Source organism: Canis aureus, chromosome 7 (assembly GCF_053574225.1).
Source record: "Canis aureus isolate CA01 chromosome 7, VMU_Caureus_v.1.0, whole genome shotgun sequence".
Classification (NCBI taxonomy): Eukaryota; Metazoa; Chordata; class Mammalia; order Carnivora; family Canidae; genus Canis; species Canis aureus.
Window position 1 is genome coordinate 32105044 of NC_135617.1, and position 22799 is coordinate 32127842.

The 22799-nt window shown below is 33.3% G+C and overlaps 1 protein-coding gene across 11 annotated transcripts in view; it reads left to right on the forward strand.

Annotated features, from left to right (window-relative positions):
* Window positions 1–22799, forward strand: part of LCA5 (lebercilin LCA5) — an 83791-nt gene that overhangs the window by 26416 nt on the left and 34576 nt on the right. For 5 of the 11 annotated variants that reach the window (XM_077903294.1, XM_077903293.1, XM_077903286.1 and 2 more), the window contains 2 exons: window positions 7207–7547; window positions 12053–12582. In XM_077903294.1, coding sequence (XP_077759420.1) covers window positions 7349–7547; window positions 12053–12582 — 729 coding nt within the window. In that variant the 5' untranslated portion in view covers window positions 7207–7348. Of the gene's footprint in view, window positions 1–2307; window positions 3585–3611; window positions 3811–4205; window positions 4387–5007; window positions 5084–7206; window positions 7548–12052; window positions 12583–22799 lie in introns of those variants that run through there. The other 6 variants (XM_077903289.1, XM_077903290.1, XM_077903288.1 and 3 more) reach the window with 5 other exon arrangements.

A 22799-nucleotide genomic window follows, 5' to 3' on the forward strand; every position in this document is an offset into this window, starting at 1 on the left:
GTTTTGGAAGGATTGTTTCGTTATGTTATGTTTTGTTTTGTTTTTTAGGAAATTATCCATTTCTTCTAAGTTGTCCAATTTGCTGACATATAATTTTTCATAATACTCTATTATAATTCTGTGTATTTCATTTGTTACTTCTCTTTGATTTCTAATTTTATTTGTGTGTTCTTTCTTGGTGAGTCTGGCTAAAGGTTTACCAATTTTGTTTATCTTTTCAAAGAACTGGCTCTTAGCTTTATTGATATTTTTGTTCTTTATTTCACTTATTTTCACTCTGATTTTTATTATTATTTTTTCCTCTTTATTTGAAATGTTGCTTGTTTCTTGTATCCCAAGGATTTTAGACTGCTGTGTTTTCATTTGTCTCTAGGTGTTGTTTGATTTTCTCTTTGATTTCTTTGTTGACTCATTGATTGTTTAGTATTTATACTTTTCTTTTTAAGATTTATTTACTTATTCTAGAGAGAGAAAGCACTCGAGAGTGTGAGTGAGAGAAGGGTAGGGCAAGAGCATCTGCAAGCAGATGCTCTGCTTAGTGGGGAGTCTGGATGCGGGGCTCAATCTCATGACTTCTGAGCCAAAACCAAGAGCTGAATGCATAACTGACTGAGCCACTTAGGTGCCCCAGAACTTTATAAGAAAAATTGATATTTGTTTTAGTAGTTGGCCTTACTTCATCTTTATTTATTCCTTTTTTAAGTCTAATATTTCTTTTTTTTAATTTATTTTTATTTATTTATGATAGTCACACAGAGAGAGAGAGAGAGGCAGAGACACAGGCAGAGGGAGAAGCAGGCTCCATGCACCGGGAGCCCGACGTGGGATTCGATCCCGGGTCTCCAGGATCGCGCCCTGGGCCAAAGGCAGGCGCCAAACTGCTGCGCCACCCAGGGATCCCTAAGTCTAATATTTCATATCTTTTGTTTCTAACTTGTTACTTTTTATTTCTTTGCTTATGTGAATTGTTTTTTTCTGGCAGTACTATTAGTCAGGCTGCAGTGCTCCCACAAGGTCTAAGTACTAATTTTTTAAAAGTGAATTTTCATAAGTGTCTAAATATCTATTCTTTAGGAAGGCTTAGGTCACTGAGTGCTTATATTTTCTAAGGAATGTTTATTTTCATGAACAATTGTAACATACTATGGGATGTTACAAGTTTATGTAGGTTAGAAAACCCACTTTAGTTCAGAATAGATCCTAAGTCAGAAACTGGACAAAGATAAGATATTCTCTAGTATTTCGGGGGTTACTCTTAATTTTTTTGTTACCATTAAAGTGTTTTAATATAATTAACAGGTAATATTCTTAGGGAATATATAAAGGATATGTATATAATATATTATCACTTTTTCTTAATCTTTTTTTGCTGGAGGAACCAGACCTTGCCCTAAAAGAACTCACGGTGTATTCTTGCTCAGTTTGCTTTCCTCATTTTCTATAACGATGTCTGTATTATTAATTTTTGTTGACTGAATTGGTGCATGAATTGAATAGTAGTTTCGTGGACTTTGGAAAAGAGATTACTTATATCAAGTTGTCTTAAGAGACAACTGTTAGAAATAATTGGCTTTAAAATATATTTATTATTAAAGATTTGTGTTTTTCTCTTTTTTTTCTTGAAGACCATACTAAAACTATATTAAAGAAAAGTAACAGAATGAACCTATGATTTTGAAGGGGTAACAGGGTACTCTCAGAAGATGACATCACAGCACATTTCTGAAGGAGGAAAAGAGTAATGATAGATGAAACACATTGGAACAGAGAAAACTGTGTCTGAAAATATTCAAGAGGGAACTACAGCAAAGAAAGATTCAGATGTATCCGACAGAATCTTAGAGAACCTTAGAATTTGAAAAGCCAGAGAGAAAGGCTAATTTTTTTTTTTTGAAGGTGTTTTTTTTTTTTTTAATTTATTTTTTATTGGTGTTCAATTTACTAACATACAGAATAACCCCCAGTGCCCGTCACCCATTCACTCCCACCCCCCGCCCTCCTCCCCTTCTACCACCCCTAGTTGGTTTCCCAGAGTTAGCAGTCTTTACGTTCTGTCTCCCTTTCTGATATTTCCCACACATTTTTTCTCCCTTCCCTTATATTCCCTTTCACTATTATTTATATTCCCCAAATGAATGAGAACATATAATGTTTGTCCTTCTCCGACTGACTTACTTCACTCAGCATAATACCCTCCAGTTCCATCCACGTTGAAGCAAATGGTGGGTATTTGTTATTTCTAATAGCTGAGTAATATTCCATTGTATACATAAACCACATCTTCTTTATCCATTCATCTTTCGTTGGACACCGAGGCTCCGAGAAAGGCTAATTGAATATGAGAAAGGAAGAATAGTTGAAAAACTATAATAGTTATGCTTTCTTTCCTAACCAATCCCATACACAATGACTCTGTAACATTCCCAGCCCCTCACCATTCCCTTTCTTTCTCATCAAAAAATACGGAAGTAATTTCTTCAGGAAATCAAAATAAAGACAACCCTAAAGAAGAAGTAGAGTTGCCATGGTGGACATTTGTATCTGGAGATTATCCCTCGTCGTTCTAGCTTTTAGGGAGACCCCCGGAAAATGGCTGATTCTCTGCTATTCTTTCTAAAGCAAAATGTGCCAGTCAGGAAGCCCTATTCATTATGTCCACAGATAGATAGATAGATAGATAGATAGATAATCAATAGACAACCAAAAATTACCTTCAAAGAAACAAAACTATATATAAATGAAAACCCAATGAAAAGAGAAAAACTGTCACCCTGTGAAACAGAGTTCCTGGATCAGAAGATAATTTAACGCAAACAAAATGTCTATTTAGTGTTCTCAGAGGAATGAAAATATATTGCCTCAGTAAAGCAAGAACAGAGTAATTATTTTAAAAAAACAGAACAAGAAAGAGTTCTTGGAAATTAAGGTGTTTGCACAAAGTAAAAAAACAAAAAACAACAACCTGGATAATTAAAAGATAAGTTGAGTGAAAATAGAAAATCAGAAAGCAGGTCTATTATTTAGCCAGTAGAAGCCTCAAAAAGAATAAACAGGAAAGTCAGTTATCAGAAAAGTAACATAACATTTCTAGTGTTTAAAGATACTTGTTTCAATATTCAAAGGAAGAGGGAGATAAAGGGGCAACACAATCAATGAAAAAAGACCCACCACCATGCACACTGTTGTGGAATTTCAGTATAAGAGGAGGGAAAATCCTAAAAACTCCTATGGAGAAAAAGAAAAGGATAACATATAAGGGAATGAGAATCAGGTGAACATAACTAGAGTGTAAACTCCATAATGGCAGGGATTTTTGTGGTGGTTTTTCATTATGGTTACATGATGAGACCTCAGAAAAAATACATGTTGAATAAAAGAAAGAGTATAACATCTTGCAAGAACCTCTGAGAATTTAGAACACAATAGAGTAGTGTCCTTAAAGTTCTGAGAGAAAATAACTTAGAATGCAGAATTTATGAAAACTACCAAATTGGAGGGCAAAATATATTCTCTGGTACAAGACTCAGAACATTTATCTCAACTTATTTACCCTTTCTATGCAAGTTATTTGAGGATATGAACCGGTAAAATGATGATCAAAACTAATAAAGATGATGTCATGAGCTATTAGAAATGGTGGATGAACTCCTGAGTATTATAAAAATTATTTCAGAATGACAGTGGAACAACAGGTCTACAAAGTAATTGGTTTAAATTAGAATCGGAAATAATTGATCTCTAAGAAAAATGTCTTTAAGAAGAAGAATGGAATGGGTTTCAGGCTATAGATAGAATGACTAAGCAAGCTAGGTAAGTAGTGATATAGGAAGGTTGTTTTTTCTTTTCAGTAAGAAAGAAGGACAATTAGAAATTCTGAGAAGAAACCTATAACGTACAAGTCATTTCATGTTGCAACCATTTAAAATGAGTCACAAGTTAAGTCCTCATTTTTATAGTCTTAAGTTGCTAATTCAAGAAATAGCATAAGCATGAAAGTATAAGCCACTAAAATAGCTATCCCAGGTAGAAGGGCTTGGATAATGGGACAGTGGATTTTTTTTTGTAAACTATGCGCATATATTTGAGGCAGGGATGGGGAAGGGTGAGTGCTGGTGCATAGGAGGTGAATGGCAGGTAATGTTTTCTGTGTTTTATCTTCTTTTTTTTTTTTTTTTTTTTTTAAGATTTTATTTATTTATTTGACACAGAGAGAAAGCAGGCGAGCGCAAGCAAGGGAGCAGCAGGCCGAGGGAGAAGCAGGCTCTCTGCTGAGCAGGGAGCCCCACATGGGGCTCCATCTCATGACCTGGGATCCTGATTGAGCCACTCAGGCGCCCCTGTGGTTTCTCTTTTGCAATGAAAAGTTAGGTGGCACTCTAAGATGGGGTAGGTCCTAGGGAGCTACTTCTGCTATATGCTTATAAACAAATAATCCTCATACAATATGATTAGCTTGTAATTATACTATTGGAATCAAAACTGAGTCTTTGGCAAGGAATATCAATCAGAATTTACTGAGCATTTTGTATGTTTGGATTGTAAATGTAATTGTCGATTTTCACCGAGCGCTTACTTTGTCATAATTATTGAATTATCCTATGTAACTGTCACAGTAATTCTCTAAGGTTACTATTATTATTCCCTTTAAAGATGAGATCATTGAAATTTCAGTGAGCTAAACACCAGTATGTATAGCTTTTTAAACTTAAGTTAATTAAAATTCAACAAAATTAAAAATTAGTATTCAGTCACATTTGCCACAGTTTAGGTGCTCAATAGCCATATGTGGTCAGCTACCTTACCAGATAGCACAGATTATAGATCATTTCCATTCTTGCTGAAAGTTTTATTGGATAGCCTTGCCCTACAGAACCTTTTAAAAAAAAATTAGTTTATCCTTTAACTTTTTAAAAATATGAAACATTATATAAATTTGTAATCATCTTTCTTTGATAAATGGTGACATACTATACATGCTTTGTCCATATTTCTTAATATATTGTGCAGATCACTCCAGACCACAGAAAATACACAGAAGTAGTCCTTATTCCTCTACTAGCTTCATAGTACTATCCTTCATTGTGTGAGTATATAGTCAGTTCTTTATTGATGGTCCTTTTGATTGTTTTAGCCTCTGATGCTGTAACATTGCTGCAGTGGACAGTTTTAGTGCTGCCTTATATGGATGTCTTTTCCATATAGTACTAGAACCACTGTATTTGAAATACTAATTTCATCAATGAGATTTTTGTTTTTTTCTAAATATTACAATTATTCTAATTAAAAAAGTAATCCAATTTTATTTTGTTAGAAAATGAAAATATATAAAGAGAGAAAAAAATCACCTAAAATTCATATTGCCCAGACACTATTTTGTTATATTTGTATCTTATTTTGCACATTGTTTTTTTCAGTTCCTGAGGGAAGAATACTCAGTGTTTTCAGTATTTTTTTTTTTCCAATGAATATGTGTAGTTGAGATCTTACTGTATTCACTAGTTTGAATTTTGTCTTTTCCAAAGTAGTTTAAACATTTTCTCTGGTAACACAAACTTTTTTAAGTTTGAAATTATGCTGTATTGATTTTTATAATATTCTTAATTATTTTGCAATGGTTACACATTTACATTGCTTCCTTAAAAAAAATGTACTGTGGGGTGCCTGGGTGGCACAGTTGGTTAAGTGATGGACTCTTCTTTTCACCTCAGGTTGTGATCTCAGGGTCCTGAGATCCAGGAGTGCATCTGTCTCCATGCTCTGCGCAGTTTGCTTGAGTCTCTCTTCCCCTTTCTTCCTGTTTCCCCCTGAATACACCACTGCACATGTGCTCTCTCTCAAATCTTTTAAAAAATCATACTGCATAAACATTTGTGCATAACTTTTCGCATTTTTAGAATTATTTTCTTGTTTAGGAATGGAATTATTGGATCAAAGTTTAAAAGCGCAATTAGAGTTTTAGTATGTCTTGCCAACTTTTTTCCCAAAAATCTTGTAAATCTTTTCTTGATAGGCATTCTAGCAGCATTGAATGTTGTTTTGAAAAACTTTGGTAAGTTTAAAAATGATATCTCAAGTTGAATTTTTTTTTTTAATTTTTATTTATTTATGATAGTCACAGAGAGAGAGAGAGGCAGAGACATAGGCAGAGGGAGAAGCAGGCTCCATGCACCAGGAGCCCGACGTGGGATTCGATCCCGGGTCTCCAGGATCGCGCCCTGGGCCAAAGGCAGGCGCTAAACTGCTGCGCCACCCAGGGATCCCTGAAGTTGAATTTTTTTTAAAGATTTTATTTATTTGTTCACGAGAGACAGAGAGAGAGAGAGAGAGAGAGAGAGAGAATTTGAATTTTTTTTTTAAAGATTTTATTTGTGAGAGAGAGAGAGAGAGAGAGAGAGAGAGACATAGGTAGAGGGAGAAGCAGGCTCCTTGCAAGGGGCCTGATGTGACACTCGATCCCCAACACCAGATCATGCCCTGAGCCAAAGGCAGACGTTCAACCACTGAGCCACCCAGGCATCCCTGAAGTTGGTTATTTTTATGTGCCTAGCATTTGTATTGCCTGCTGTGGTTCTTAACATGTATTTACCCACTTAACTTTTGATTTCATATATTTCTCCTGGGGTGGTATGAGTATTTATATATGTTAAGGATGGTAACCATTTTTCTGTCATACTGCAAATGTTTTTAATCAGGTGTTTTAATTTGTTTAATTTTTTACATACTTACTTTTTTTTTCATACTTTGGTTTTATATTTTTATGTAGTTAGGGTTTTTTTTTCTATTAGCAGAGTTGCCTTAACTGCCACCTGCCTCCCCAGAAAAGAAAAAAAATGGTAATTTGGTCATTATACATTTGTCAGAAATCAGGATTTGTGTTTTATTATAAATTTTAAGATTTAGGGGAGTCAAATTGAGTTAATAACTTTTATTCAAAAACAGTTATATGTCAGGCATTTTACACATGTTCTGTCCAATCTACAATGTTCTGTCTTTTCTCCAAATACTGTAAGTAACAATGTGTGAAAATACAGATGAATTGAATTATTGCCTCTTTTAAAAATTATTAGTATTTTATTTTATAATATATTTAATTGTAATTAACTGTAAAACCTATTTCACAAAATATGAGTTTCCTTTTCCCTTCCTTAATTGTAGTGACAAAAAGTGTGTATCTTCTGTTTGCTAATGTGCTAATCTCTACTACAGATACCTAGAGAAAACAAATTGCAGACATGAATGTTATCACCAGGATCTGAAGACTCTAAACATTGCTCTTGAGGCTCCTCATGGATTTTTTTGGAGAAAGGAATCTGTGAAATTATGTGAATAGAGACCATTTTTCAAAACAATGGGGGAAAGAGAAAGAAGTCCAGATAATGATCGAGAAAGTAAGGCAGGCAAACACCATTACTCTTATTGTTCATCTGATTTTGGAACTACTCCACAGTCTTCTGGCCGGTCATCGCTGGTCAATTCCTCCTCACCTAAGAGTATTAAGGGAAAAAATCCCAAAAGGCAAATATCAGATAGCCAAGTGCATCATCAAGGTAAGAGTTCTTTGAAAGAGCCCAGTGGACCTAGAACATTCATTTTGAGTTTTTAGGAAAATTGTATGAATGAAACTTCTGTTACTATGTATATTGATATATGCATGGCAATGGGCTGATTGATGTTTTGAGTAATATGTATTTTTGTATATATAGTTTTATATATATGTATGTATAGTTGTGTATATAATGTTATATATAGTTGTTGCTTATGGTGTTGTGTATTATCCTTTGTTATAATCAAAACTGTACTATATACAGAAGAAGGAACCATAAATAAGCCTTCTCATCTTGTTCTCTTCCCAAATAAATGTGGGGTTTTTTTGATGTTTCTAATGTAAAGGCAAAAAAAAAAAATCACAAAATGTTTATACCTTTTTTAAATCTTCATTTCTAAAAAGCAATAAAAGACATTGCTATAAAGTATTTAAAGGGCATTTTATATATGGAGTAAAATTACTTCCTCTAGGTTACACAGTGCTTATTACAAAAGTTCAAATTAAATCTAGAAATGGAACTTGGGACTTGGGACCACACACACTCTGTTTTCTACAAAACTGTGTTGTAATGGAAACAAGATTAATCATTAGAAATAATTAGACTTATTAAAATGTTACCAGTTTGGAACTGCATTGATTTTTACAAAATTCTTAATTATTACCTATTTGACAAGGCAATGTTCTAGAAATCTCTTCATCTTACTGAATTTCTGATAAAAAACCCCTGATGTACTGTACTTAGTAACTTGTACTTGACCACCATAGAAAAATAGACCATAGAAAAATAAGTCAAAGTAAATGAGGTAATTATATTATGCACTAAAAAATGCAGCACAGTTGTGACGCACTAGCTTAGAATGATTATAGAGTTTAGATTGCAAGGCAGGGAAGAGTAAAATTGGAAGCCAAAAAGGAAAATGGGCTAGGTCATGAAACACCTTGAAACCTATAATATATTGGCTGTTTCTGTAGGGAAATAGCTATTGAACAGATTTAGCAGGAGTGTAATTAAATTTGCCTTTATGAATTTTTACTTTGAAAAATAATATTTGCTTTAAAATATTTGCAAAGAATATGTGTTACTTTTGAAAGCAACCTTCTCATGGACCCCTGGTTTTTCTTTTTTTTCTTTTTTTTTTTTTTTTGACTGTGCATTACTGCAAGTTTTTGGTCTTTTCCTCCAAATCTGTCTCAGCGTGAGCCTTTTGTTTTGATTTTGTGGTTGAATGCATGACCTGATACTAAGTTTTTGCTATCTCAATTAAGAACAAATGTTAGAAAATACCTATTTATTCCTAAGAAATAACTTACATGTTTGGGAAATTATTGATACTTTAATTTTTCACTACTTCCCCAGAAGCAGTTTAGGAGGCTACCCAATTAGGGAGTCAAAAATTCTTAAACCTTACCTTATTTAAGAAGATAATTGAGAAAGAGCTTTAAAAATCAGTTTCAACATCACTCAGAAAAATTTCAGTTTTTATCTTCAGTCTGACTTGTACTGTATTCTATTTTGTATTGTCTTCTGAATTAAAATCTCTGATAATTTATCTACCTTAGGTCAGCCAACGGGACCACAGCAACTACAGTTAAAACACTTTAGGGTTTCCTTAAACACTGAATTCATTACTTTGTAAGTTGGCAACTGCCAGTATATACAGTAATCTAAGGAAAGAACAAATGTGGTTAAAACATCATCTTGAACACTTGAATTTGTGGATTTGCATGTTTGATAAAATATTCTTCCTTTCTCTTATTGATTTTTGGCATATCTTATTATTTTTAAGAAATAAAATTGTTGCTTTATAAAAAGTTAAATGCATAATGATAAAATTTAATAAGTTTGTTATACGTGTTTATAAATATATTACATGTTATGTACTTATATTTCATTTTTTATCCGTATAAATATCATGAGTTTTTTCTGGATGCATAATTCATCTTTACTACATTTTTTTAAAGGAGTCATATTTTATTTTTATCACCTGAAGGAAGAAAAAAAATAATATTTTCTCACCTTTTCCACATTGACTTAATAAAGGGTAGATGAGTGATATATATGACAATCATCTTTTCTCTTATTTGCACTGTATTTCATCTTGATAGTTTTAAAAATGAAAATAAAGAAGTAAATGACAGCTAGGAAGTATTTTTGAGTTCAGTTTAAGTGTATTTTTATGATCAGTTTATAGTCTTGCTAATAGAATATGCTAAAAATAGATGTTCAGATTTTTAGGATGTGAAAAAGTTGGTTTTGGAAGCTCTTTCTGTCTAAACAGTTGAAGTAAGGTATTAATGGAAAATTCTATCCTGATTCTTATATAGGCTTTAACTTTTCAAATAAAATAAGTTTCTAGTTGTATGAAATCTTGTTTGTTAAGGAATATAATTTTATACTTAAAAATCAGAGATTGGAATAGTTAACATTCATCTTTATGTATAATCATTTTTATGTATAAAGTTTCTGTCATTCCAAGAAGTGAGTACATATTCCATAATAGTATATGGATACCAAAACTGTTAACTCAGTATGTTGGGAAAGAAAGAAAATTGAAATGATGGATGCTCCAGTTTAAAATTGGAGCAGTAAAAAAAAATAAAGTAAAATAAAATAAAATTGGAGAATTACTGTCCAGGGGAAATATAATGCAGGTCACAAACACAAGCCACGTATGTAATTTTATATTGTCTGATAACCACATTAAAAAAGAAAAATAGATAAAATTAATTTTAATGGTATTTTAACACATCTGAAATAGTATCATTTTTAAATGTAGTTAATATACAACACTGTATTTGGAACATTATGCATTTTTTTGGAAATAAGAATTTGAAATTCAGTATGTATTTAACAGTTACGGCATATCTCAGTTTGTTTTTTTTTGTTTGTTTGTTTGTTTTTTTTTAATTTTTTTTTTATTTATTTATGATAGTCACAGAGAGAGAGAGAGAGGCAGAGACACAGGCAGAGGGAGAAGCAGGCTCCATGCACCGGGAGCCCGATGTGGGATTCGATCCCAGGTCTCCAGGATCGCGCCCTGGGCCAAAGGCAGGCGCTAAACCGCTGCGCCACCCAGGGATCCCCATATCTCAGTTTGGACTATCCATATTTAAAATCTTTCAAGCCACATGTGGCTAGTGACTGTTACTATATTGGATAGTATAGTTTCAAAGTTGCAAGTAGACTTTCCCTCATTTCTTATTATTACCAATTCCTTTTGTGTATTCACACAATTATATACACAGTTGTGTATTCACACAATTATAGAAATCAGTACACATTCAAAACATATTCTTTACAATCTTCCATTTTTTTAAAATAAACTTTGTAATAGAAATTGTAAATATTGTTACTCTTAATGGTATGCATGGCTGGAGAGAGGATAGAAAAAGGTTGAATCTTCTAGTTTTCCTTTTTTTCCCCCTCTGGAATGCATTTCCTTCTTGGAAAAGATGCAGTCACCTTGGAGAGTAAAGTTCATTATTCTCAACTGTGGCAGACTTCCAGATGTCGTTTTTAAAGGGCAGGTGCTTTTTATATTGGGGCCTAAGTTTAATGATTTTTTAGTAAAAATGACATTCCAGATTTTTGCAAAATGTTATTTAATATGTACAGTTTAAAGATTTTATATGCCTGTATTCTTTAGGGTGTAGTTTTTTGTGTTTATCTTCTCAAATTGCATCAAATGTTTTTGATTTGAATCTCACACAAAAGAAAGCCTTTGAGCAAGCATGTAAGATCACATCTGTACTGCTAAAAGTGTTTTAATTTTCAATCACTGATAAATGGGATTAAGTTCTTATTACTGACAGAGAATATTTGTGGAGAACTTCCTGTTTTACATACATTCTTTGTTTAATACTCAAAACAGCCTAGTTATGTAGGTGATGTTATCCTCATGCTGTGGGTGGGGACAATAAACTGGAAAAGTTTAGCGGAATTGCCCAAGGAGTTAATAAGTTAATGAAAGTCTGATTCCCAAGTCATCTCTCTGTACAGTGTAGTGTTGTCTTGTTTCCCCCAAATAAAAAAGAAGTGCTAATTAATTTAGAGAAGACATTGTGGAAAATTTCCACATTGCAAATTATAATTCCAAATATCTTGGCATCAATTGCTTGAATATTTCAATGTTTTGTCCAGTATTTTTTAAACACCATGCTGATGATCCTTGTGTTCAAATTCTGGCTTGCCATATTATCTATAAAGTTAAAAATGGTATAGCCTGATGCTGCCATTTTTTAAAGTAATGTAGAATAATTCCCTGTAAACTATTGAGATATCATTTTGATAACTCAGAATATTCTTGACCTTTCTTAAAAAGGTTTCTGAACCTTTCTTAATAAAAATGTTATATTAAGATCTCTAAATAAACATGATATTTAAATATTAAAGATCATATTTAAGGAACAAAACGAAGAATGTCATAGATCCACTTGTGTTAGAATAAATAAATAATATTACATAAGTACAGCTTTCACTTTACGTTATTACTGTTTCTCTTTTAGCCCCTAGGAAGCCAAGCCCTAAGGGTGCACCAAACAGAAAGGGAGTCCGAGTGGGATTTCGCTCCCAGAGCCTCAATAGGGAGCCACTTTGGAAAGATACTGATCTTGTTACAAAACGGGTTCTATCTGCAAGACTGCTAAAAATCAATGAATTGCAGAATGAAGTAACTGAACTCCAGGTCAAGTTAGCTGAGCTGCTAAAAGAAAATAAGGCTTTGAAAAGACTTCAATACAGACAGGAGAAAGCCCTGAATAAGTTTGAAGATACAGAAAATGAAATCTCACAACTTATTGCTCGTCATAACAATGAGATTACAGCACTCAAAGAACGCTTAAGAAAATCTCAAGAGAAAGAACGGGCAACTGAGAAAAGGGTGAAAGATACAGAAGGTGAACTATTTAGGACAAAATTTTCCTTACAGAAACTGAAAAAGATCTCTGAAGCTAGACACCTACCTGAGCGAGATGATTTGGCAAAGAAACTAGTTTCAGCAGAGTTAAAATTAGATGACACCGAGAGAAGAATTAAGGTAAAATTTATACAGCTTCTAATTGTGCTGTTCTGTGTTGTTTTTCATCAAGTATTTAATGTGCTCTGTTAAGATTGCTTATTACAGTTCAGCATATGCTTGGAAACAAAAACTATTTTTTGAATATTTTTAAAATTGTCTTTCTGAGTAAGACATTAGGGAAAAATTAAGATTGCATATTTAAGAGCAATATACAAAAAAATTATACATTATTGGGCTACCTGTTAATGAATGAGTGTTTAATTCCATGAATCTTAGTCATTTTGGGAAAATACATTATTTGATTATCTGATTGTTTCTGTAAAATTGAGAAATGATGCACTAATAGCTATAGTGTATAAAACTGACATTTGGGGCCATTGTATAAGAAATGCCACATGAAAAATACTTTGTTTTTATTTCTTTGAACATTTATAAAGACATTTTTGGGGGCAGGGCTTTACCCTTATTCCCCCAAATAGAAACTAATATGAGAGGTAGGTGGAAGAATGTTGAGTTACTACTCTGAGGATATAGCAAAACTTTTAAAAAGATATTTTTCTTGGAACAAGTTGAAAAAATAGTACTACCCGATGACTGTTATGACTGTTACACAAAGAATTTATATTAGATACTACGTGGTATATGAGTGTGTGTATCATGTATACTTGATAAAATTGCATGCAACTAATACATATACAATGTATATATATGTATGAATATGTATGTATATATTTATGTGTATATCAAAACAGAAGCCCTGAGTTAGGGCTTAATAAGATATATGAGTAGTTTGGAAAGCAAAACTAGGGAAAAAGTATGGGAATAATGTCTGCTGTGAGAGCTCTCTGAACAGGTGTTATTTTATTTATTTTAGAGAGAGCACACAAGCATGAGCAGGGGGAGAGTCAGGGGGAAACGATGACTCCTCACTGAGCAGGGAGCCTGATGATGCCATGCAGGGCTCAATCCTAGGACCTGAGCCGAAGGCAGACCCTTAATCAATTGAGCCACCCAAGCACCCCTAATTAGGTGTTTTTTAATACATGGTATGTTATAGTACTTCTCTGTGTAGTATACCATGTTCAGTGTACCAATGCTAAGTCCAGGGGCAGTAGCTTAGTAATACAGTGTACATCAGTGGTCAGGAAAAGTGCCTAACTTATTCTATGCTATTCTATACCAACAGTAATCATCTCTGTTTCAGTGCACGGAAGATACTCTATTGTGTAGGATTCATCAGTGATCAACTCAAACTGCAGAGCAAACAGGGAAATTTACCTTGAGGTGGGGTGGGGGTAGAGACTGAAAGCAAATATTGTCACAACAATTTAATTTATTTTTAAAAGAATGTATAAAATGCACTATATCATGGATTTTAAAATTGGGAGCCAAGAGCACAGAATGCTAATAATGATAAAAAACAAAACACAGTTCTGTGTATGTATAAAACTAAAGAACATGGTGCTGCAATGTAGACACACACACATAAATACACCCACATATACTGTGGTTCTCTCTTATAGAGTTATAAAGGAGATTTATGGAACTTTGGGAGGAAGAGGAGAAAGAAGGTAAAAGAGGAAAAACAGAAGTCTGGATTCTGAGTAGTAGATAGAGGTTAATTATATAGCTGCCCACTTGGCAGCATGAAAATCAGTCATCTGTAGTAATGTCTTTGAAATAGTTGTTAACTCCATAGTGGCCTCATTTTTTTTTCATGCTAGATATAAAAAAAATGTTTTTAACTTTATGAGTTAATTGTATAGATTGATAAGCAGTTGTATGAAAATTATATACAGAGATCCCATATACCTTTCATCCAGTTTCCAGTGGTAACATACTGCATAACTACAGTATATTATTGCAACCAGGAGCTTTGTTTTTGATACAGTGATACAATCCATGCATTCATTTGTGTTTGTGTGTGTGTGTGTGTGTATATGTTTAGTTCTATTCAGTTTTATCACATGTGGATTTATGTGACCACCACCAGAGTCAAAATGCAGAACAATTCCATTACAAGGATCCTGTGTTACCAGCTTTTATAAACACAGCTACCTTCTTGCCTTCTCTCTAACCTGTGACATCCACTAATCTGTTCACTATTTCTATAATTTTGTCATTTTAAGAATGTTATATAAGTGAAATCATGTGGTATTTAGGCTTTTGAGATGAATAGATTTCATTTTTTTCCCCTTGAGTTCCATCCAAGTTGTTGTATATATCAATAGTGTGTTCTTTTTTTATTCCTGAGTAGTATTTCATGGTATGGATGTATTACAGTGTTATGGCACATCCCATTGGAGGACATCAGGGTTGTTTCCAGTTTTTAGCTCTTAACTAATAATGCTGCTGTGATCATTCATATACAGATTTTTGTGTGAACATAAATTTTCTTTTTTCTGGGATATATGCCTCAAAGTGCACTTGGTTGACTTGTATGACAAATGCAATTTTGGTTTTGTAAGAAACACCATTCTCTTTGTAGAATGGCAGTGCTATTTTACATTTCTACTGGCAATGTATAAGTGATCCAATTTTTCCACATCCTTGTTGCCACCATCTGATGTTACTACTCTTCTGTATTGTAGCCATTCTGATAGGTGTATAGTCCTATCTTCTGGTTTTAACTTGTATTGTTCCTAATGGCTAATGATATACATCTTTTCATGTGCTTATTTGCCATCTGTAGATTATTTTCATGTTGTTCATGTTTTTGCCTATTTTCTAATTGTATCATTTACTGATCTTTTTAACTTCTAGTTACAGGTTCTTCGTCAGATATGTGGTTTGCAAATATTTTCTCCTAGTCTGTAGCTTGTCTTTTCATCTTCTTCACAGGGTCTTTCAGAGGGAAAGTTTTAAATTTTGATGTAATTGTAGTTTATCAGATTTTTCTTATGAATTGTGCTTTGGTGTAAAGTCTACGAATTCTTTGCCTGTTTCTATCATCCTTTCTCTGTAGCCCCAGAGATTTTCTACTGTGTTTTTATCCAAAAGGTTTATGGTTTTATGTTTTACTTTCAAGTACAATGAGTTAATTTTTGTATAAGATGTAAGGTTTAAGTTGAGGTTTTTTTTTTTTTTTTTTTTCCTGCCTGTGGTGCCTAGTTACTCCAGTACCATTTGTTAAAAGGCTATCCTTCTTCCATTGAATTTGGCACCTTTATCAAAAATCAGTTGGGCATATTTTTGTGGGTCTATTTCTGGTTTCTCTAGTCTGTTATATTGGTTTATGTGTCTGTCCCTCTGCCAATACCGTTCTTCATTCTAGGCAACATAGTAAGCCGTAACATCAGGTAGAGTAGTTCCTCTCATGTTATGCTTTATTTTTAAAAGTTTGGCTGTTTTAACTCTTCTAGGTCCTTTTCCTTTCCATATCAACTACAGGATAAGCTTGTCTTTGTCTACAAACACCTTCCTGGGATTTTAATGGGAAATGCATTAAACATGAATCAATTTGTGGAGAATTGATATGTTGAACCTTCCTACTCTTGAACATAGTATATTCCTCCATTTATTTAGGTCATCTCTGATTTCTTCCACCATCATTTTGTCATTCTCCGGCTATAGATCCTACAGGTTTTGTTAGATTATGCCTATATATTTTATTTTCTTTAGAGTAATTGTAAATAGTTTCAGTTTTCTCTGGATGACAAAATTATGTTTGAACTTTGATTTTCAAATTTCAAAGTTTCTTTTTTTGTAATTATTTTCATAAGAGGTTATGAATGTTTTATGCACATGAGGGAATAGTTTGGTTTCAGAAGTTTACTCTCAAATTTTAGGAGTGTTGAGTTAATTAGCTGTAAGTCTCAGAGTTTGGTTGGGAGATATAAACTACTTCATTTCTGTTGTGTTTGAAGTTATATTGGAATTGACACTTAATATGTTATCATGAAACTCCTTCTCTTAAATCAATCTTATTTCAGCTATCCCACCATATACTAGCTCTCTTCTGAATGGAGGAGCCTCGGCAATGCACCTGAGGGTAATTCTCTATTTTTTAGCTTACCTTTTCATATTTCCTAAGGTCTTTGGCCCATTATATATATCTTTCATAATCTCAGTAATCAACCCAAAATTTGAAATATTTATTATTTAGTTTCTTAATTTGGTGTGAAATTTAGCTTTTACTTTTGTGCCTCATTGATTTACTCATTTTTATTACTTTACCCGACACTAAATTAATATTTTTTCTTCAAATTCAGTAGGTTATACTTACTACCATTAATTGGGTAAAGGAAAAATGTAGGGCCTCAATTGTGATATGTTTCATTTTACACATTAAGACCCAGGAAAGTCCTGAGTATCCTTTGTAATTAAACTGAAATATTAGTAGTGCTGTTTTCAAGTTCTGTGTTGCTCTTTCCTAAGAATGGTGTTTTTTCTTTCACTTGGTGTAGCTTTTTCTTTTAAAACTTTATTTTAACTGCCCTTAAGGGGCAGTCCAGGTGGCTCAGCGGTTTAGCGCTGCCTTGAGCCCAGGGTGTAATCCTGGAGACCCAGGGTCGAGTCTCTTTTTCTGTGTCTCTCATGAATAAATGAGTAAAATTTTTTTTTAAAAAAAGAGTCTGTCCTTAAGCTGTGGCAGGCAGCATTTTTGTTTATAGATTGTCTCATTCCAGGAAGGATTTCAGGCCAGTTATTATTCCCTTTTTGAGTTACATTTCCTTCTTAGGGGAGGGGACAAAAAGTATTTTTCAAGGTCATGTGTAAATAATTTAGCTGTGCAAATTCTCTCTGAATTTCATCCTCTAAGTTGGGTGCAGGCTTATTTTGTTAGTTGATGGAACTGAGAGAATTCACAGAGTGATATAAGAGCACTGTAGTTTAGAAGTGGATACATGATTAGGGAGACAAACACCCAAAGGTGTGAGTGGAGGAAACCACCCATGACTGCTATTTTCCCTTATATGATGTGGTCTGCGCCATCCTGGACCGTATACAGCGATGAAGAACCACCTGATGTGGTTAAACTTGCTGAATTCTGTACAAAGAGGCAGGCAGCTAAATCAGACTACATATTTACTTATGGTTGGCTTTATACCATTATTTTGGCTTTCACTTCAATAAATTTATTGTGTAGAGTTTTGTCATAGTAGCAGTCCCATTTTAATATATTTATTTACTTTAATATTAATGGCAATGTGCTAATTTAATATTTAAATACAGTTGCAACAAATTATAAAAAAGCTGCAAAAAAGATGTAGAGGTGTGCTTTTACAGCAGAAAAACATTTTTAGTTATATAATACAGTGATTGCCCAAGTTTATAGTCTCAAGACCTGTGTATATGTTTAAAAATTATTGCAGACCCCCTTCCCCAGAAGCTTTTGTTTATGTGGGCACATCTATTGATATTTACTGTATCAGAAATTAAAACTGAGAACCTTTAAAAATATTTCTTAATTTACCTAAAAATAATGATAAGCAACTCACTACATGTTATCATAACAGTTTTTAATGAAAAATATTGTATCTTCTAAACCAAAAATACATTGGAAGAAGAGTGGCATATTATATATTTGCAAGTTTCTTTGATGTCAGGCTTAATAGAGGACAACTGGGTATTTATAGCTGCTTTTGCATTCAGTCTGTTGCAGTGTTATTATGGTTGATAAATATTTAAAAAATGCAGCCTCACACAAATGTCTATAGGAGTTAGAAAATGGAAGAATATTTAGATAACTGGATATGCCTCTTTGATACTACATCAAAACTTAATGGTGTTTCTTTCTCATAAGTTTGTGGCAATGCGGAATCTGAAGCCATGAATCCATGAACTTTTTGTACTGTCACACCACTTGTGTACTTACTTGTTCATTGTATTAAGCAGATTTTCTGGATGTTGACACTTTCCTTTATATAATATCACACATAGCCTTTGGAAAATTCTATATATTCATGACAGTGAGTGAAAACAATACTGCATTATAAAAGTGTTCTGAACTTTCAGACTCCTGAGAGTGTCCAAGGGACCTTTAGAAGACTCCCTGCACCACCCTTTGAGAATCACTGATTTAACATAAGCAGTTCTGGGATGCCTGGGTGCCTCAGTTGGTTAAGCATCCAACTTTTGCTTTTGGCTTAGGTCATGATCTCAGGGTTGTGAGATGGAGCCCTGCATTGGGCTCTGCAATCAGCGGGGAGTATCTACTTGAGATTCTCTCCCTCTCCTTTTCCCCTCTATGTCCACCCCTCATGCTCACTTACATACACACACACACACACACACACACTCTCTCTCTCTCTCTCTCAGGTAAATAAATCTAAAAAAAAAAAAAAAAACAGGGTTTTTTATTAGCAACTTCATTAATTATGCCCCCAAAATGCAGTTTCTTTTAATGCCTGCCAAATTGTGCTATTGCTGGTCGGCCCGTGACTGGCCTCCAATAGAGGCTAAAGGTAAAGAAAGACTTGGATTTGGGGGTTGCATTTTTTGATCAAAGGATGCAGTAGTATATGAGTCATAGATAAGACTAATAAAACAAATACTATGAGTTGTATCTCTCATAAGAGCCCTTAATCATGAATGAGAAATTATCCACTAAGTTTGGTGAAAAGATCATATATGTAATACCATATATATGTTATTAAAAGGATATCAGTAAACTGTAGGGTACACATTAAAAAAATCCAACTCTGTCTTAACATAAAATTGGCACAGAATGAATTACCTTGTTAGAAAACAAACTATTAACAAGGCTTTCTCTCTCTTTTTAGAAATTTGTAAAGACTTCTGGGGAATGGTTTGAGTAACCTGAGTACCATACAGATGTGAAAGGAAGTTTGAATACAATCTTTCTTTTGATAGATTTTCCTGTCAGAGATTGGCATTCAAATTCCCTTGGCCCTAGAGCTACCCTCAAGTAGGTATTTGTTTCTTGGTGATAAAAACAATATTGGTGTCTACTGTAAACCATTTTCAGAAGTAAGAATTGATTCATCATCTTCTCTTACCCTTCCTAACTTATTCAGAACCAGAGTTAAACTAATATTAGGCCCTTTTCCTGCATCTTTCCCTGCCATAACATACTCTAGTGGCTAGATAATCTGCCCTAAGCATTTTCCTGCCCTTTCACCCTTCAGAAACCCAAATCCAGAAGGCCTGCCTTTGCCTCACTTACCTATTCTGTATTATTTCTAAAAAATGAAGCTAATTAGGAGAGATGGATGTCAAACCAAGAGGTCAGTTTTGTTCTTGTCCTACTCTGACTTTGTGCAGCTCTCTTAACTGAGAGATTTCAGTTGCTTCATTGAGGAATGAATGGAATGATTCTGAGGTTCTTTTTGTTTCTGAAACTTGATGAGTATAAATCATAGTTTTAAATTTTTTATGTGCCAAAAGTGTTTTTAGCATGGTAAACCATATTTATTCTCTCCATATTAAATCCTTATTATATCTTATAATCCTTATTATATTAAATCCTTATTATTATTAAATCTTCACCCAATCCCTTATTGAATATTAGAAAAATGAAAGATTTCTAATGTTGAAAAAAAAGGAACTACTTGTAGAAAATAGCATTTGTTGAGATCCTAATTTTTTATTATAGAACAATTCAAGGAATTGGCTGGATTTTATGATGTAGTTTACAATTTTTTTTTTTTAACAATTTTGGTGGGAGAAGATTTACAATGAATTTATGAGATATTTATTATTAAAGGGTTTAAAAACATTGCAGAGAATAAATTTATAGGGTCCTTTGAATCTACCCATTTAGAACAATTGTTAACAGCATTTTATGTTAGTATTTAAGATAATTTTTCTGTTGGAAAATAATACAAGCATTAAAAAACGCTGAAAAATTCAAATAATACAAAGAAGTATACAATGAAACATCAGTATCCCTTCTGTGCTATCCTTGTAGACCACTTCCCACAAAATAATCACTGTTAAGAATCGTCTTAGATGTGCAAGTTCATATATGTATATCCTTTTTTTGTTCTCTAACTACAAGTGGAAGTGTACCATGCACACTATTTAGTATGTTTTTTTTTTTTTTTTTTTTTTTACTGAAACATATTTTGGTCTTCTTTACATATTATTGTGTGTGTAATATATGTATGTATAAACTCACAGTGTCTATAAAACCTGCCTCATTCTTTTTTTAATTTTCTAGGTACATTGAGATATAGCTGACATACAACACTATAAATTTAAGGTATACACTAGTAGTTTGTGTGTATTGTAAAATGATTACTACAGTAGGTTTCATAAGCATCCATTACCTTACATAGATTCAATAAAAAGAGAAAGCAAAATAAGAAACAAAAAAAGATTGTTTTTTTTTTAAACCTGTGATGACAACCCTTGGGATTTATTCTTCTAACAACTTTCATGCATATCATACAGCATGTTAACTGTAGCCATGTTGTATGTACATATATAGTATTTATCTTATAACTGGAAGTTTATACCTTTTGACCATCTTTCTCCAATATCCCCTTCTCCCCATTTCTCCCCTGGTAACCACAGAATTAATTACCTTGTTATAAAACCATAAACTATTAAGAATAGTTAATATTTATGTCATAATAAAAACATAATATTAACATGTTTTATTAATGTTATTTCTTATATGGTTATTGTATGATCTTTTTCTAGAATTTTTTTAAATATTCCACCTGTAAGTGAGATCATACAGTAATTTTCTTTCTGAATTGTTTTACTTAGCATAATACTTTCAAGGTCATTCATGCTTTCCTAAATGGAAGGATTTCCTCATTTTTTTATAGCTAAATAATACTCCATTGTATTTGTATGGATACACCACAACATCTTTATCCATTCATCCATCGATTGATACTTAGAATGTTTTCATGTCTTGGCCGTGCTGCTATGAACATGGAGATGCAGATATTTTTTAGAGTTAGTGTATTTGTTTCCTTTGGATATATTCTCAAAAGTAGAATTGCTAGATCATGGGGTCATTGTAATTTTAGTTTTTTGAGGTTCCTCCATACTTTTTTCATAGTGGCACCAGTCATGTGCAAGGCTTCCCTTTTATTTATGTCCTTACCAGCATTTGTTACCTCTTGTCTGTTTGATGATGCCATTCTAATATGCATAAGATAATATCTCATTGTGGTTTTTTTTTTTATTTTTTTAATTTATGATAGTCACACACAGAGAGAGAGAGGCAGAGACACAGGCAGAGGGAGAAGCAGGCTCCATGCACCGGGAGCCCGACGTGGGACTTGATCCCGGGTCTCTAGGATGGCGCCCTGGGCCACAGGCAGGCGCCAAACCGCTGTGCCACCCAGGGATCCCTCATTGTGGTTTTGATATGCATTTCCCTAATGACTGGTGATGTTGTGCATCTTTCATATACTTGTTGGCCTTTCATATACCTTCTTTGGAAAATGTCTATTCAGGTCTTTTTAATTGGATTTTTGTTTATTTTTTTTGCTGTTGAGCTTTAGAATTTCTTTATATATTTTGGATATTAACACCTTATCTGATATGTGGCTTGCAAATATTTTTCCTGTTCAGTAGATTGTCTTTTTAATTTGTTGATGGTTTCTTTTGCTTTGTAGAAGCTTTTTAGTTTGAAACTATATTGTCTCATTTGTTGTCCCATTTCTGGCTTTTTAGTTTGAAACTATGTTGTCCCATTTTTTATATTGTTGCTTGTGCTTTTGTGTCCTATCCAAAAAATTATCACCAAGATCCATGTCAGGGAGCTTTTTTCCAATGTTTTCTTCTAGAAGTTTCATCATTTTGGGTCTTAATGTTTAAGTCTTTAATCCATTTTGTTAATTTTTCAAAGTAGTATAAGATAGGGATTGAGTTTCATTCTTTTACATGTGAATATCCAATTTTCCCAGCACCTTTCCAATAAGTATTTTTGGCTCCCTTGTCAAATATTAACTGATGATATATACTTGGATTTATATCTGGGCTCTTATTTTTGCTCCACTGATCTCTTTGTTTTTATGCCAGTACCATTCTGTTTTGATTACTGTAGCCATATAGTATACCTTGAAATAAGGAAGTGTGATGCTTCCTGCTTTGACTATTCAGTATCTTTGTGGTTCCATGTAAATTTTAGGATTTTTTTTTCTACTACTTTAAGAAATGCCATTGGAATTTGTGGTAGTGATTGTATTGAATCTGTAGATAGCTTTGGGTGGTATGGACATTTGAACAATATTATTAATTCCTCCCATGAATGAACATAGGTTACCTTTTTCTATTTATTTGTGCCCTCTTTTATATCTTTTGATAAT